General features: G+C 64.1%; 1 protein-coding gene across 10 annotated transcripts in view; it reads right to left on the bottom strand.

Annotated features, from left to right (window-relative positions):
* The window catches only part of PCDH1 (protocadherin 1), a 44,387-nt gene extending 29,885 nt beyond the window's left edge, over positions 1-14,502 (bottom strand). For 7 of the 10 annotated variants that reach the window (XM_084535881.1, XM_084535888.1, XM_084535885.1 and 4 more), the window contains exons 1-3: positions 14,139-14,501; positions 8,664-9,478; positions 5,114-7,306 (exon numbers count right to left, since the gene is read on the bottom strand). In XM_084535881.1, coding sequence (XP_084392007.1) covers positions 5,114-7,306; positions 8,664-9,478; positions 14,139-14,184 — 3,054 coding nt within the window. In that variant the 5' untranslated portion in view covers positions 14,185-14,501. Of the gene's footprint in view, positions 1-5,113; positions 7,307-8,663; positions 9,479-14,138 lie in introns of all 10 variants that reach the window. The other 3 variants (XR_014697981.1, XM_084535883.1, XM_084535884.1) reach the window with 1 other exon arrangement.
* Positions 14,503-14,885: the final 383 nt, after the last annotated feature.

Genomic DNA, 14,885 nt, shown 5'->3' with positions numbered 1-14,885 from the left:
CCGAATCAGGGCACGCTGCTCCGGCTTGGTTGCGATGGAGCAGGATTGGTCCTGTGGGAGAGGTGGCGAATTGCTGCCCTCCCAAAATGACGGCCCTAAAGATGGCTTTGATGAATCCTGCTGAGGTGCGCGGTGCCGTGCCTTGATGGCAGAGCAGGCACCGTGCTGGCAAGGAGAGGCTCAGAAGGGGGTTTTGCTAACGGGGGGCACCTTTTGTGGTCTCCGGGCAGGATCCTTGGGGCATGGCTGAAGCTGGCTGTAAGATAGGGGCTGCTCTGTGGGCTTTGCCCTGCCCTCCTGTAGGTCACTGCTGTCCCCCACCCCGTATCCTGCGAGCATCCAAAGGACTGCCCACCGTAGATGCCATTGGTGTAAAATAACTGGGAGTTTGTGAGGGATCTTGCAGAGTTTTCTTTCTCAAGGGCCTCCAGGGTGAAGACTGAGACCTCCCAAACCCTCCAGAAAATTGGAGATGGGGTCAATGGGAAACCCGCTGGTGGGGGCAGGGGGCTGAGGGGCCTGAAGCTGGCTCGCAGAGGTGACACCAGGAGGGCCTGATGGACACCACAGCTCGAGGTGACAAGAAGAAGCTGAGGGCCTGCAGCCCCGTTTGGGGGGGGAAACAGAGAGCACAAACCCCACTGAGCTCAACCCTGCCCTGCCCCAGCCAAAGTCAAAGCATCCTGGCCAAGGACAGCTCCTGCATCTTGGGAGAGGGGGGCCGTGGGAAGTCCTGTCTGGAGCAATTGCCAACCACCTCGGTGCCTCCCAGGAGCAGCACTGGGGTTGTGCAAGCACAGCTGGGAGGGCTTGGCTGGCAGGGCACGGGGCAGGAATGCTGCTCTGCCCGGAGAGGGGCCGAGCCTGGGATTCATGGGCATGGCCGGTGTGTGTGGGCATGGAGGGTGGGGAGGGAGGAAAGCTCTTTGGGCTTGCCTGAGGGCTCAGGTCCGGAGCTGTCTTTCAAAAGAACAAAAAAGAGGGGTTTGCTGGGGCCGCACAGGGCCCCCAAGTGCCCAGGAGCTCACCAGCCATGAAGGGCAGCTCCTGCTCTCTGTGCCTCGGGGCGGACACGAGCACCCAGTGGTCACCTCACCACTGCTGCCCCGTGCTGCCGTGGGGCTGCCCTCCCCACCCACAGCTGCCTGCTTTGCTCCATGCACCTTCCCCATCCACCCCACCCCATCCTGCCCTACATCGCCAACCCTCGCATTACCCCAGCCTCCGCTCCGTCCCCTCCCAAAATGTCCCAGCCATGTCCTCACCCCACCCTCCACACCCTTCCTTCTGCTCCTGCTGCTGCATCCCACCCCAAAGATGCATCCTCGCTTCTCCCCCCCTTGCAGAGGGATGGGAAAATGCCCAGGAACACATGCTGGCGTTGCAGAAATCTCTCCTCCCGCCCCAATCGGGGTGCCTGATTAAACAGGCTGCAGGCTTGGGCCCTGCTCCAGGCGGGTCCGGGAGCAGCACTGCAGCTGAGAGCCCGGCCGAGCGGGCAGAGCGGTGCCGGGAATATCAATCAGTGCGCCTTGGCCACAGCCAGCGCTTTCATCGCGCTGGGGACCCGCCGGAGCCAGCAGGGACTCAGCAGGGCTCAGCATCCCTCGGGGTTTGGGGAGGGGAAAGCAACCGGGAAAGGGGAGATCACTGCCTGGGGGGAGCAGGAGGAAGGGGGAGAGAGCAGGGGAGAGAGAAGGAGGGGGCAGGCGTAAATGTGAGAGCTGGAGGAAGAGGGACGGGGAGAGGGAACTGGGCATAAATGTGAGAGCAGGGGGGTGAGGGGGACAGGACTGAGAAGCAAAGGGAAGAGGGGAGCAGGCCAGCACCTGGCTCAGCGGGGTGGGAAGGAGGAACCGGCTGCAGCTGGGGGATCTGGGGAGCTGCGAGCCCCCCAGGCCGCCCGGCGTGCAGCAACGGTGAGGAGAGCGCAGGACAGAGGGGCTCCATGCAGAGGAAGAGATTAAAGTTATTCCTTGCAAGCCATCAGAGGAGCCAAGGGTGAGGTCCCCAGTGGCAGCGGGGCCAGGGGCCTCAATCAGAAGAAACCCGATGCTCTCCCCAGCGGGACGAGGACGGTCAGGGTCAGCACCAGGTCAGCACCACAGCCCCCTTGGATGCACACCGAGGAGTCGCCGTGCTCCGTACGCCCCACTGTCACCTCTCCGTGTCGTACAGCCTGCATGCAACCCCCTGCCACCTCCTCCTGGGACAGCCTGGTTCCTGCCCCCGTGCCACCTCCTCCTGCAGGAGATGCAGGCTGCACCCCACTGGCATCCCAGCCCATGGGCAGGGGGTACAGGCTGTGAGCACCCCAACCTGCCCCACTCCTTGCCCCTTTTGCACTCCCCACGGATGCTCAGGGTCCCCTGCACCACATCCCCAGTGCCCACAACCACGCTGAACCTGCACCAGCCCCAAATGATGTGGGGAGCAGGAGCTGATTTGCAGACTGGGAAATCTTTCCGGAGCAGGAGAAAACAGGGCAGGTCCCCCCTGAACCCTCTGCTCCATCTGCAGCTCGGCGCTGGATCCATTTATCAGCTCATTCCACGTGAGCGACCTTGAGAAAATCCACTGACCCAGGACGGCAGGAGACTTTCCCAAACATCTGCCAACACCTAAACCTGCAATTTATGGAGACTCTAAGCAAAATTCTACAACAAGACAATTTCATTTCTGTCCATTACAGCTACAATATTCCTCCTATTCCCCCTCACCCGCGGAGAGTAATTAAAGCTGCGCCGTGCTCCCGAGCCTGCAGGCAGGTGCAGGTGCCTCTGCTGAGCTCGCAGCAGCACGCCCAAGCCAACATCACTCCAGCCGGCTTCTGGGGCAGTGGGGGGGCTGCAGTGACCCGGGGCAGCCCCAGCTCTGTGCAGCCGTGAGAGGATAAAGGAGAAAAAAAATTAAAAAGTACAAAAAAATGCCCCAAAGGATGGAGGCTGGGAGATAGGCAGAAGAACTTGAGCACCTGAGAGGTTGCGTTCTTGCTCCAGGTTCATCAAAGAGCTGCTGAGGGCAAGGAAGGAAGGGAAACGGCTTTCAGACGGTTCCCAAAGGGATGCAGATAGCAGCGCCGAGCCAGGTCCCCAGCCTGCCCGGCCCAGCCCTGCAGGGGCTGGGCTGGGGGTGGGTGCTGCTGTCTCCTTTCCTCTTCTGCAGCCACCACATCGCCCCGCGGGGCCCAGCCGTGCCTGCCCAGGAGGCCCAGACGCTTCCTGAGCGGTTCGAGATAAAACCTTACGCTGTTAGCAAAACAAACGAGGAGGTTGGGAGAGCCAAGGCTGGCACCGGGCTGAAACCACCAGAGCCAGAAGCACTGGTTTCCCCGGATGATCTAATCTCTCCAAGCACCAGACCTCCTCTCCTCCAGCGGGCTGGTGGGGCCGGTTGGAGCCCTTGGGGAAGAGGTGAAGCTGGTGCCTCCCCATGCCCCCGTTTGAACCAAAAACCCTGAGAATGAGGAGGGGTTGGCCAGGGAGGGGGGGAAACTATGGTCTTGGGGGAGCTTGGCCACCTTGCCCCATTGCAGGCCTGCTTGGGAGGACAGCTCCTCCACTGCGAGGGTGCCCGCTGCGTGGCGTGGCGGGGAGCGCCTTGCGTCGGTGCCCCCCCGGCGCTGCTGACGCACCCGGGCTCCATCTGCATCCGCGTCCTCATTGCAGCACTGCGGCAGGATTTGGGTCATGCTACCCAGGCAGGGCTCCGCTCCTCCACGTGCTGGCCTGGGGAGATGGGGGGTCTCAAGTGGATGTGGGGATGAGCACGGCCAAGGGGCGTTGGGGTGTGTGCGTGGTGCGCCGTGTCCTGGGGAAGGCGTCTCCTCATAGAGGGCTGGAGATGGGAGATGTGGAACAAGGGGACCAACACAGACGGCCCCCACAGATGGCGTCACACCGAGACCTCTGTGGGGGCCACTCTGGGGGGCAGGGAGGAAGGTTAGCAGGGGCGGTTGGCCCACACTCACATCTCTTCTGGGTGCCAGGGCTGGGGTGAAGCTGCCTGGGGAATGGCCGTGAGCCAGAGCAGCTTCAGGGGCAGCACGGAAAATAAGGCACAAGTGGTCAAAAATAGAAAACTTTATTGAAGTCAAATCCAACAGGGCAGCAGAGCTCAGCCCCACGGCAGGAGCCCAGCCTGCCGCTGAGGGGGCACTTGGGGTACAGCACGGCGTGGGGCGGAGCGGACGGTCCTCACCCACGGGGCCGGGAACAGGTGAAGCCAGAGGCACCCGTCCCCACTCTCCCTCCCTAGCTCGCTAAGGACAGACCCGACAGGTGCCAAAGCAGAAACGTGGTGCAAGCCAACTGGCCAGACAGCCCAAGGAGAGAAGGTCCCGCAAGCTCCGGACCCCTGCGGTCCTCCCGCGACCTCCAAGCACACCAGCCAGCAGCCCTTCCCGCTTGGCAGCCAAGTCCTTCCTCCTCCCTGCCCCGCAGAAGTCCCCGGCCAGACGGAGAGCAGTGACCCGACCGCAGCACGCAGCAGAGACCCGGGTGCCCCGCTCCTCAGCCACCCTCCCCTGCCGGCCCCATGCCACCAGAGAGGAGCCCTGCGTAGAGAAAAGCAGCCAGGCTCTGCTGCTTGCACCGAGGCGGATTTTCACCGCGCCGGCTTATGGCAGAGGGCCCAAGCCCAGGGGAAGGCAGAACCCGAGCCTGGGAAAAAGGCAGCGCTTTGCTCCCCAGCCCAGCCCCGCCTGCCTGGGCAGCCACAGAGCTCCCTTTTTCGGGATGCTTTGTGCGGGGAGCCGGCTACTGCAAGCACCTCACTCTGTGCTCCCCGGGGTGGCATCACCCTGCTGGGTGCCGGTCCCCAAAAGGGACCCAGGCGGGTGGGCTTCCCTCCCCCGGTGCTCCCCATGCAGAGGCACAGGCATGCAGTGCCCTTCATATCACCGCCACCCAGGTCCCAGCCCCGGGCGCTGTGACAAGGGCTGTGACATTTTTCTGTCCCCTTCCCTGTCCCCTCCCCGTGGTGGCCGTCCTCCGCCAGCCTCCCCCGGCCACGTGCGCCGGGGGCCAGTCCAGGCTCACTCCCACACCTCGGTCCAGATGGCTCCCCGGTGCAGCGGGGGGGCCGCTGCCGGCCTCAGGATGAGCTCTCCTACCTGCTTGTTGGTGTATTTCTGGGGGTTGGTGCGGTAGCTGTAGTCCGAGTACTGCTCGGAGCCCGTCGAGTTGTTGTCCCCGGTGCCAACAAAGGTGTTGGTGGCCGGCAGGTCCTGCACCACCTGGTGCTTCTTGGAGGCGGAGGGCGATTGAGGCTGCAGCTGGATGGAGGGCAGAGGCGAGTTGGAGCGGTAGTGGCGCCCCAGGTCCGGGCTGCCCGGCGGGTAGTTGAGGGGCAGGTGGATGCGGGGGCTGTCGCTGACAGAGTCATTCATGAGGTTGAACTTGAGCGATTTCTGCAGCCCCGTCTCCTCCTCATCCTCCGTGGGCTTGGGCGGCTTTGGGGACTTGCTCTTCTTCACCTTGTTCTTGCTCTTACCGCTCTTGCTGGCCTGCTTGGGTGCGTACAGGTCCTTTGTCTCCTTCTTGCCTGCCTGGTAGCCGCTCTTGGCCTCCCGCTGCCGGCAGTAGCGCACCAGCACGACCAGCACGATGACCAAGGTGACCGCCACGATGCCAGCAATGACTCCGAAGAGGATGTTGCTTCGCTGCTTGCTGCGCTCGTATTCGGGGTCTCCGGCGATGTCTATGTCAAGCGGTGTGTCCAGGCTGTGCCCCACCAGCGTGTCCAGCAGCGTGCGGTTGGCCAACGTCTCGTTGACGTAGAAGTGCACCAGCGCCGTGCCATGCCGCGAGGGCTTGCCCTTGTCATTGACACGCACGACCAAGCGGTGCAGGCCGTGGTGCTTGCGCAGGATCTCCTTCTCCAGCGTAATGTCCCCGCTGTGCGGGGAGATCTGGAAGAGCTCAAAGGGGTTGCCTCCCGTGATGCTGTAGGTCAGCTCTGCGTTGACGCCGGAGTCAATGTCCTCTGCCTTGACCTTGCTCACCTGCTGGCCAGGGCTCGTGTGGGGCAGGATGTGCTTGTAGGTGGCGTTGGAGGGTGAAGTGATGAAGGGGGCATTGTCATTCTCATCCAAGACGTTGATGGTCACCCCCACGTAGGCAGACCTGGGAGGATCCCCACCGTCCACCGCCTTGAGCCGGAAAGTGTACGTGCTCTGCTGCTCCCGGTCAAAAGAGATGCTGGAGAGGATGGTGCCAGTGCCATTCTGGATGACAAAATCCCCATTGTCTTGCTCCACCGACAGCTGGATGCGGGCGTTTTCTCCTTTGTCAGCATCGATCACCGTCACCATGCCCACAGGGCTGAGGGGCGGCATGTTCTCCATCACTGAGAAGTTGTAGCCGCTCAGCATGAATTTGGGGTCGTTGTCATTCCTGTCCATGACGTTGATGGCCACAGACGCTGTGCCCTTGAGGCTGGGACTGCCCTTGTCTGCCGCCACCACCAAGAACTCGTAGCGCTCCCGCTGCTCGCGGTCCAGCACCGCCTTCACTCGGATCTCCCCAGAGTCGGGGTCAATGGTGAAGGAGCCCTTGGACGAGGGGTCTGTCACCAGCGAGTAAACCAGCTTGGCGTTGGAGCCGCTGTCCGCATCGCTGGCACTCACCTCCATCACCAGGTCGTCGGGCTCGTTGTTCTCAGGGAAGGCCACCTCGGTGAAGCTCTGGCTGAAGACGGGCGCGTTGTCGTTCACGTCCACCACCTGCACCTTCAGCGAGTTGGTGCTGGAGAGGGGCGGGTTCCCCGAGTCCACCGCAACGATCTCAATCGTGTAGTCCTTCACCGACTCGTAGTCCAGCGGTGTGGTGGTCTGCAGGAAGTATTTCTTCTTGCTGTCGCTCCCCGTTTCACTTGCCTGCCGCAGCTGGAATGGGACGTCACCAGCCACCACACATGTCACCACAGCGTTTTCGCCCTCATCTCGGTCAGACACCTGCACCAGAGCTACTGCTGTCTCTACTGGCACGTCCTCCGAGATATTTGCCATGCCATCCTGGTGCGTGACCAGCCCTATGCCCCGAATCTCAATGGAGGGCGCGTTGTCATTCATGTCCTTGATGGTGACTACCACCTGGGTGCGGGCGCTCTTGGGGTTGGCCCCCTTGTCCTTGGCCATGACGGAGAACTTGAGGATGCTGACGTCCTCGCGGTCGATGGGTCCCTGGACGGTGATGAGCCCTGTGGTGCGGTCGAGGCGCAGCAGCCGGCGCACCATGTCTGAGGCCTGGTGGAAGGAGTAGTCAATCTCGGCGTTGGCGCCCTGGTCCGAGTCGTTGGCCTTCACCTGCGGGACATAGGGAGAAGATGGTGAGCGGGAGAGGCCAGGCTGGGGGGAAAAACCTGGATTTCCTCTTCTAGGGCCAAGACCTATGGGGCAAAGAGCCTGGGACCGGCAGGACGGCTGGGAGTGGCTCCCCGGCACGGAGGCTGTCCCTCGCTCTTCCAGAGAAACCGGCTGTGCCAGTCGGGCTGAGCTCCCCTCCCGGCCAGCTCCAGCATGCAGGGAATCCTCCAGGAAGCAGCACTGCCAGACCCAGACAGCACCGGGGAGGGACAGCCCTGGCTGCCCCTGCTCCCCCAGACTCTCCCTTCTCATTACCCCGCAGCCACAGTGGGGGGCATGAGCAGCCTCCTGGCCCCAGCAAGGATGGGGATGAGGATGGCAATGCTGCACAGAGCCACCGCAGCTCCCTCCCTGCTTGCAGGGGTGCACCAGCCCACCAGCCAGCAGCTCTGCGTTCACATAAACCTGCCTATTATTTGCTTTCTAAAGGAGATGAGGTTTGTCTAACATTTGCCTCCCTAATCGGCTCTCCAAGCAGCCTCTTCTCTGCACCATTTGCTGCTTCGCCGTTATCTTGCTCAGCAGATTTGGATGGAGAACGAAAGTTGTTAAATGTAAATTCCACCTTTTACCTCCACTCACAAAAAAAGGCGGAAGTCATTTTCCCCGAAAGATAAAAGCTGAGCAATGGCAGCAGCAGCGGCTCAGCCCATTCTCCTCCCGGCCGCGCAGCTCCCTTATCTGCTTCCAACTTCCATTCTCTTAACAGTGAAAAATGAATTCTTAAAAATCCACATCAGAATTAACAGATGAGAGCTGGCCACGCTCCGCTTATTAAGATGGCAGCTGCAGATAAACAGATGTCGGCTGCTATCTCATTGCCAACCCCCCCCCCGAACCTCCCCATGATGGGGCAGAGCCCCGTGCACCCCCAGATCTGCAGGCAGTACTCCCTGTCTCCTGAGTTTCCAGGGAGCAACCCAGGGAATTTGACTTGCAAACGGGTCAATGTCCTGTCCGCAGACAGCGTTTGGACCAGCCAGGCATGAAGCCAGGCTCCTCTATGGACCATGAGTCCCAGCCCTACCCAAAACCTGCAGATGTGCTCCTGCGGACCCACCAGCCCTGCTGCTGCTTCTCAGTCATGGCCTTGCAGCCCCCACCCCGGCTGCAGCTTCCCGAGCATCCTGTCCCACCGCATTTCAGCAGAGGTGACATCCCAGGGTGATGCTGCGGGCTCCTGAGGCATGCAGCCCTCTGAGCTCTCCCTCCCAAGGCAGCACGTGGCCATAGGGAAGCCCCCAGTTTGTCCTTGCAAGGAGAGCTGGGGAGGAGAAGAAAGCCCCTGCAAACTCACCTGGAGGACAGAGTGCCCCACGGGGCTGTTTTCGGACAGCTCTGCCTCGTAGAGGGCCTTCTCGAACTTGGGTGCGTTGTCGTTCATGTCCACGATGGTGATGCGCAGCAGGGCGCTGCTCGCCCGCGGCGGGCTGCCCCCGTCCTGCACCTTGATGGTCAGGTCATAGGAGTCCCACTGCTCCCGGTCCAGGTTCCCCATGACGATCAGCTGCGGCTGCTTCTCGTCCTGGTCCTCGGCCACCTGCAGCCCAAAGAGCTCCTGCGCGTCGGGGCCGGCCATCAGCTCGTAGGAGGCAACGCCGTTGGGACCCGAGTCGCGGTCCATGGCCGGGGGGATGGAGAAGAGAGCGCCGATGTTGGTGTTCTCGGGGATGGTCAGGGTGAGAACGGGCGAGGCGAAGTTGGGCGTGTTGTCATTGATATCGAGCACCTCTATCTGCCCCTCCAGCAGGCGCGGGCTGTTGTTCATCATCAGGTCAGTGATGGACACCTCGAACTCCAGGTAGCAGGGCTCGCCGGGCAGGAGGTGCTGGCACTCACGCAAGCTCTCCCGGTCGATGGAGGTCTCCGTGGTGTAGATGTCCCCAGTCTTGCCATCCACACGCAGGTACGGGGCCCCCACTTCCAGCTTGTAGAGGTGCCCCGCATCTGGGAAGCCGTAGTCAGAGGCCAGGCTGCCGATGAGCGTGTTGGGGGGTTGCTCCTCGGGCACTTTGTAGACCACCCGCGTCCCGCAGACCAGGGCAGGCAGCTGGCAGAGGAGCCACAGGCCCAGGCAGGAGGCGAGGGGCCTCATCCTGCGCCGCAGGGGAGCTGCAAGGAGACACAGACACCGCGGGTTAAGCGACGCGAGCCCCAGCAGCTTTGAGTGCAGCCGGCAGGGCTGGACGCGGTCCCAAAGCTGTGCCCCCAAGGGGAAGGGGCGCCCGGCCCCAGCCCCCACAGACGAGCGCCCAGCAGGACCGGTCCCCATGTACCAAGTTCCTGCACCGCCCTGCCCGAGTGAGCAACCCCATCATTGCAACCCTGGCCCTTCCTGCAAGGGACAGGAAGCCACTCCTGCCACCGTCCACCCTCTTCGTCAGCATGCAAGCTGTAATTACAGCCAGCCAGGCACGCTGACAGGGCGGGCTGCACGCAGCCTGCTGCCAGCGACCCGACGGGAGCTGGCTGGGCTGGGACACAGCCTCTCACCACGGAGACACGGGGGCACCGAGTGCCACAAGCTGCGGGGACACTGCCTTCCACGGACCCTGGGGGCACAGGGCACTGTGTGCCCTGCCAGCACTGCGTGGTGGAGGCAGCAAAGGGACAGGGGCTGTGCCCGGGATGCAGGGATGACACCTGTGGGACACTGCAGGGACACGGGGCACTGCTTGCCCTGCAGAAACACCACGAGCCCAGCACTGCAGGGACACGGGGCACTGCCACAGCAGGGACAGAGCGGCACGGCCCTCCCTGGCGAAGCACTGCCAGCTTCACACTGCGAAGGCACCACCCATCCAGCGCTGCAGGGATGCAGGAGCCCCGCACATCACCCACCCCGCACTGCATGTGGGGCGCTGCCCCCTGCCCACAGCCCCACAGGAGCCAGGGCAGTGCCCAGCACGGAGCCTGAGTGATGTAGCCCCGCTGCCCACCCCGCACACAGCCCTTGAGCCTCCCCGTGGCGCGGCGGCACCGCACAGCCCCTGCACGCCGCGCCGGTCGGCACAGCATCTCCCCGCTGCTGCGCGGTCACTAGGCAACCCCGCACCCTGCGCCAGCCCCAAAACATCCCCTGCGCTCGCTGCAGGCGCGCTGCTCCTTCCCCTTGCTGCCCACTCCAGGCTGGGATGCTGCTCACGCACAGTGGGGTGCCCTCGGGTGCCGGTGCCCACACTGCCCACTGCAGAGACGGCACCCGAAGTGCTGCCCCCCTGCATTGCAGACGCACACTGCACGCTGCACTGCAGGCGCCCGGCCACTGGAAACCTCCTCCCAGTGTGCCAAAGCTGCAGGGGCAGCGCCAGCCCCATGGGGACTGCCCCCTTCTGTGCCGAGCCACACGCTTCGGTGCTGTGCGTGGCCACCAGCTTCCCTGCCCCCTGCTTCCCTGGCTGGGATCAGGCACACCGGCCTCACTGCATGCTCCAAAATCAGAATCTGCAACATCTGCCACGGCCCCACGGCTGCGACCCGCTCTCGCCACTCCCACTGCTCCTCTCCACACGCTGCACCCAGCCTGCGGGATGGGTGGGTGCTCCTCTGGCATCACCCCTGTGCGGTGCCACACGGCTGCTGCCAAGCTCAGCGCCGAGCTCCTGCTCGCCCCAGCGTCAGGCAGACCCTCAACAAGTGGAGCATCCGGCACCGTCTGCCCTGTGCCTGCCTCCTGCCAGCCAGCAGCTCACAGCCCCTCTGTCCCTGCGCTCGCCCACGGACAGGCGTCTGCTGGGATGGAAGTGGGGAGCTCTTCCCTCGGCAGGAGGGAAGGCAGCTCTGCTTCTGGAGACGGAGCTATGGCCCCAAAGCCTAGCTCCGCTCTGCTCCCTCATCCTACAAACATCCTTCCTGCAAGGGAACAGGCATTCCCACCCTGCTGAGGACACACACAGCCGCCTGGAGGCATGTCCCGGGTGGAAGGGAGGAGGGAAAGCAGCCATCCCCACCCTGCACGGGGCCAGGGATGGAGGTAGGGAGCCGAGCAGGAGCACAACGCAGCTTTGGATCGATTCAAGCAAGCCCTGGAGCGAGTGCATATGTACACGCGTGTGCACAGAGCGTGATGCATCCATTCACGCACCCACACAGAGCAGGAAAAAATCACTCGTGTGCACGAGCAGGGTGTGCACATGCCCTGAGGAGCACATCCATGCCCACACCGGCTGAGTGTGCGCAGCGGATCGGGGCTCGCGTTGCTGCACCACGCGCACGTGTGCGTGCAGGGAGCACCGCGTGTGCCTGCACGGGGGGAGCGGCGTGCGCGTGCCCCCGTCACCGCGGGCTGTGCGCTGGTGTGATGTCACCCCGAGTGGGGGATCTGCACCCGTGGGTGTGGGTCCGGACCCATGCTGAGCACCGCCACCCCATCACTTTGGCCATGCAGGAGGGGTGAGGAGAAGGGAGCAAGAGAACAGGGACCCAAAAGGTGCCCGGGCTGGGAGAGGCATCCGGCACGGCACTGTTTGCACGAGGCCGCTCCGGTGACGTAGCCTCCTGACTAAGCCTGGGTGCGAGGATCTCAGCTAAAGGTGAAAGTCCCCCCGTGGGGCCACGGCTCTGCCATCACACGGCCCTGACTCACCAGCACCAGGGACCCGGCAGCGGGGCCGTGCCAGGAGCCTGGGGCAGGGAGGGAGTCACCGAAAGTGCCCGGCAGCCACGCGACCTGCTCCGGGAAAGGGGCCGCAGCCTGAACCCCAAGTTCCTGCAGGTGGAGGGAGCCTCCAAAACGGGGAGGCTGGAGGCAGGGCGCAACCGTCTCCCCAACCAGAGCAGGGGGGAGCCGGGCGCTCAGATCCGCGAGGGGAAACAAATCCTGCTGGGTGCTTGGTGCTTGGGGTGGGGATGACACAGCGCCGACGTAGAGAGCCTGGAGCAGGGTGTGAGGAGGAGGTGGAAGCTCCACCGTCGGGGAAAAGCACGTCTGTGCAGGAGACGGAGGCTTCCCAGGGGCCAGTGCACAGCAGCGGGCTATTTTCCCATGGGATCTAAGGACCATCCCACACTTTCTTCTCTGGTGCCAGCCACCTTTTTCCGACCTGCTGGCAGAATACAGAGCACTTAAAAATAAAAACCCCTCCCAAAACAACTATTCCTCCGCACACACAATTCTCCCTACGGGGAGAGTGCGAGAAAGCCCGAACCACATGAGAGAGGCGTTAGTCACGCTGCTTAATGCATGACTGGGAAGCTCTCAGAGGACAGTGGCATGCAAAATCTGACAGAATTCAGTCATTCCCCCCTAAATACCAAGCCCTAATGAAGGAGAGGTTACAAAGCACTGCGAATTCAAGCAACTGCTCAAACAAGCCTTCGCTGCCTGCGATTCCCACAGCCTCTTGGCCCCGTTCCACAGCCGGCAGCACCAAAAGGGAACGGGCACCAAAGTCCACCCTCTCCCTGCTGCCGAAGGCTGGCGGCGCGGCTCCGAGCCCTGCTCACAAATCCACCCAGACGCTGCGCTGGGCACGCACGCACCGAGCCCCCCGGCCTCCCCAAGCCCCGCTGCGGTGCTCCGAGCTGGAGCAACATCCCAGCCAGCAGCACGGGGATGAGATTAAGGACAATATTTCCCCCAAAACAGCCACCGATGTTCACTCTTACAGCCGAGGCACGGATGGGCCGAACCCTTGGCTTTTTGCGGCACGTCCCATGCCCAACAACGCGCCGCTTCCTTCGGCTCCAGCCACTGCGGCTGCTCAGCATCGATGCGGGCTGGGCCCAGGCCCCCCAAGCCGAGCCCCCAGCACCACTCGCTTCCAACAGCTTCACCCCAAAACCACCTCTCGGAAGCCACACAGAGAAAGAGAAGAGGGCGAAGCCCAGGGCCCTCCTTCCTCCTGCTCCCCGCCGCTGCAACTCGGCCGGGCAGCGAGGCAGAGACCTGTCAGAGCCTCCCGGGGGGCAGCCTCCGTCCTCCCTCCCGGTCCCCCCCCGAGCCTCTCCGGGATGCTGCGGGCTCCTGCTCCCCCCCAGCACCATCCCAGCCGCTCCGGGGGCGGGCGGTGCCGTGGCGGGCCCGGAGCAGCCTCCTCCGCAGGAGCCGGAGGCAGCGGCTCTCCGCTAGGACCGGGGGCCGGCTCCGCGCGCACCCGCATCGCTGCGCACCCGCGCGCCCGTTGCGCGGACACCCGCGGGGAGCCCACGGGAGCCGCTCCGCCGGCCCCGCTCTCACGCTCAGCCCCGGCGCCCACGCAGCGATCGCGGCTTTCCCACGGCGCACGCACACGCAGCCCGCTGCCACGCGCGCTCACACGCACCCGCCCCACGGACACGCTCCTCCGCGCAGCCCGGCGACACGCACACGGACGGGGACACGCCGCGGGTGCCACGGCCACCGAGCACACCTGCCAGCCCCCTCCCCGCGACCCCCCCCGGCCGCACGGACACGGCCCCGCTGCCCACCCGCAACTTCTCCCACGCAGCGCTCTCACCCCCGCTGCCCACACCCACAGCCACCCCCGACGTGGGAGGGGGACACACACGCGCCCCGACCCCCCGGCACACAAACACGCACCCAGACGGGGAAAAAAACACCCCCACGCTGCGCCCCCACCGCCCAACCACGCACCCACGCGGGGGCACGGCTCTGTGTGGCACAACAAGTGGCAGCGCCCGCCCCAGCCAGCCCCGGCAATACCGGGAGCGGGGCGAGAAGCGCCCAGCCCTGCTCCCCCTCGGTGCCCCCCCCGTGTCCCTCCCTTTCCCACGGCCCCAGGGCAGCCCCACGGTTGCGCGTGGGGGCTCCCGGCCCTGCCGCAGCTCTTACTTGGATGCGGCCGGTCCCCGGAGCGCTGATCCAGCGGCGTCTGCATCGCCTCCTCCTCCCCGCCGGGACCGGGCTCCCCCCACCCCCCCGGCTCCTCCGGTTCGTTATCCACGGATGAAAAATCAAATTTTTAAAAACGGGGGGGGGGGGGAAAAAAAAAAAAAAAAAGGAAGGGGGGGTGGAGAAAAATATATATCTATATTTCTATATGTTTTTTCCCCGTGGGAACCGCCCCCCCCTCCTCCTCCTCCTCCTCCTTCTCCTCTCCCCCGGGCCGGGGCTGCGGCTCCTCCGGCGGAGCGGCGGCGGCAGGGCTGGCGGCAGCCCCCGGTGGGCAGCTCCGTCCGTGCCCGCCTCCGTCCCTCGGTGTGTGTGAGGATGTGCAAGGGAAGCGCAGCGCAGGCACGGCCCCTTTCCCCCCCGCCTTGCCCGCCCGTCCCCCCCTCCCCGCTCTCCGTCCCCGCTGCCTCCGCCTCCTGCCGCCGCCACGGGGAGGTGGAGCTCCGGCTCCTTATCTGATCCCGAGCCCAGCCGGGCCGAGCGGGCCCGATCCTGGTCCCAAACCCTATAGGGGGTCGCAGCATCCCCCTCTGAACCCCCCCTACCCGCCCCCGGCTTGGCCCCTCTCGCCCCGGGGTCTCAGGTGTAGGGCGAGCGTCCCGCTCGGTCCCTGCTAGACCCATTCATTTCTTCCTGAATTTCTTCATTCATTCCTTCCATGCGCGCCCTCTGAGGGAAGGGGTGTGC

The sequence above is a fragment of the Aythya ferina genome (assembly GCF_964211825.1).
Source record: "Aythya ferina genome assembly, chromosome: 14".
In the NCBI taxonomy this organism is placed as follows: Eukaryota; Metazoa; Chordata; class Aves; order Anseriformes; family Anatidae; genus Aythya; species Aythya ferina.
This window is presented reverse-complemented; position numbering and strand designations above follow the sequence as displayed.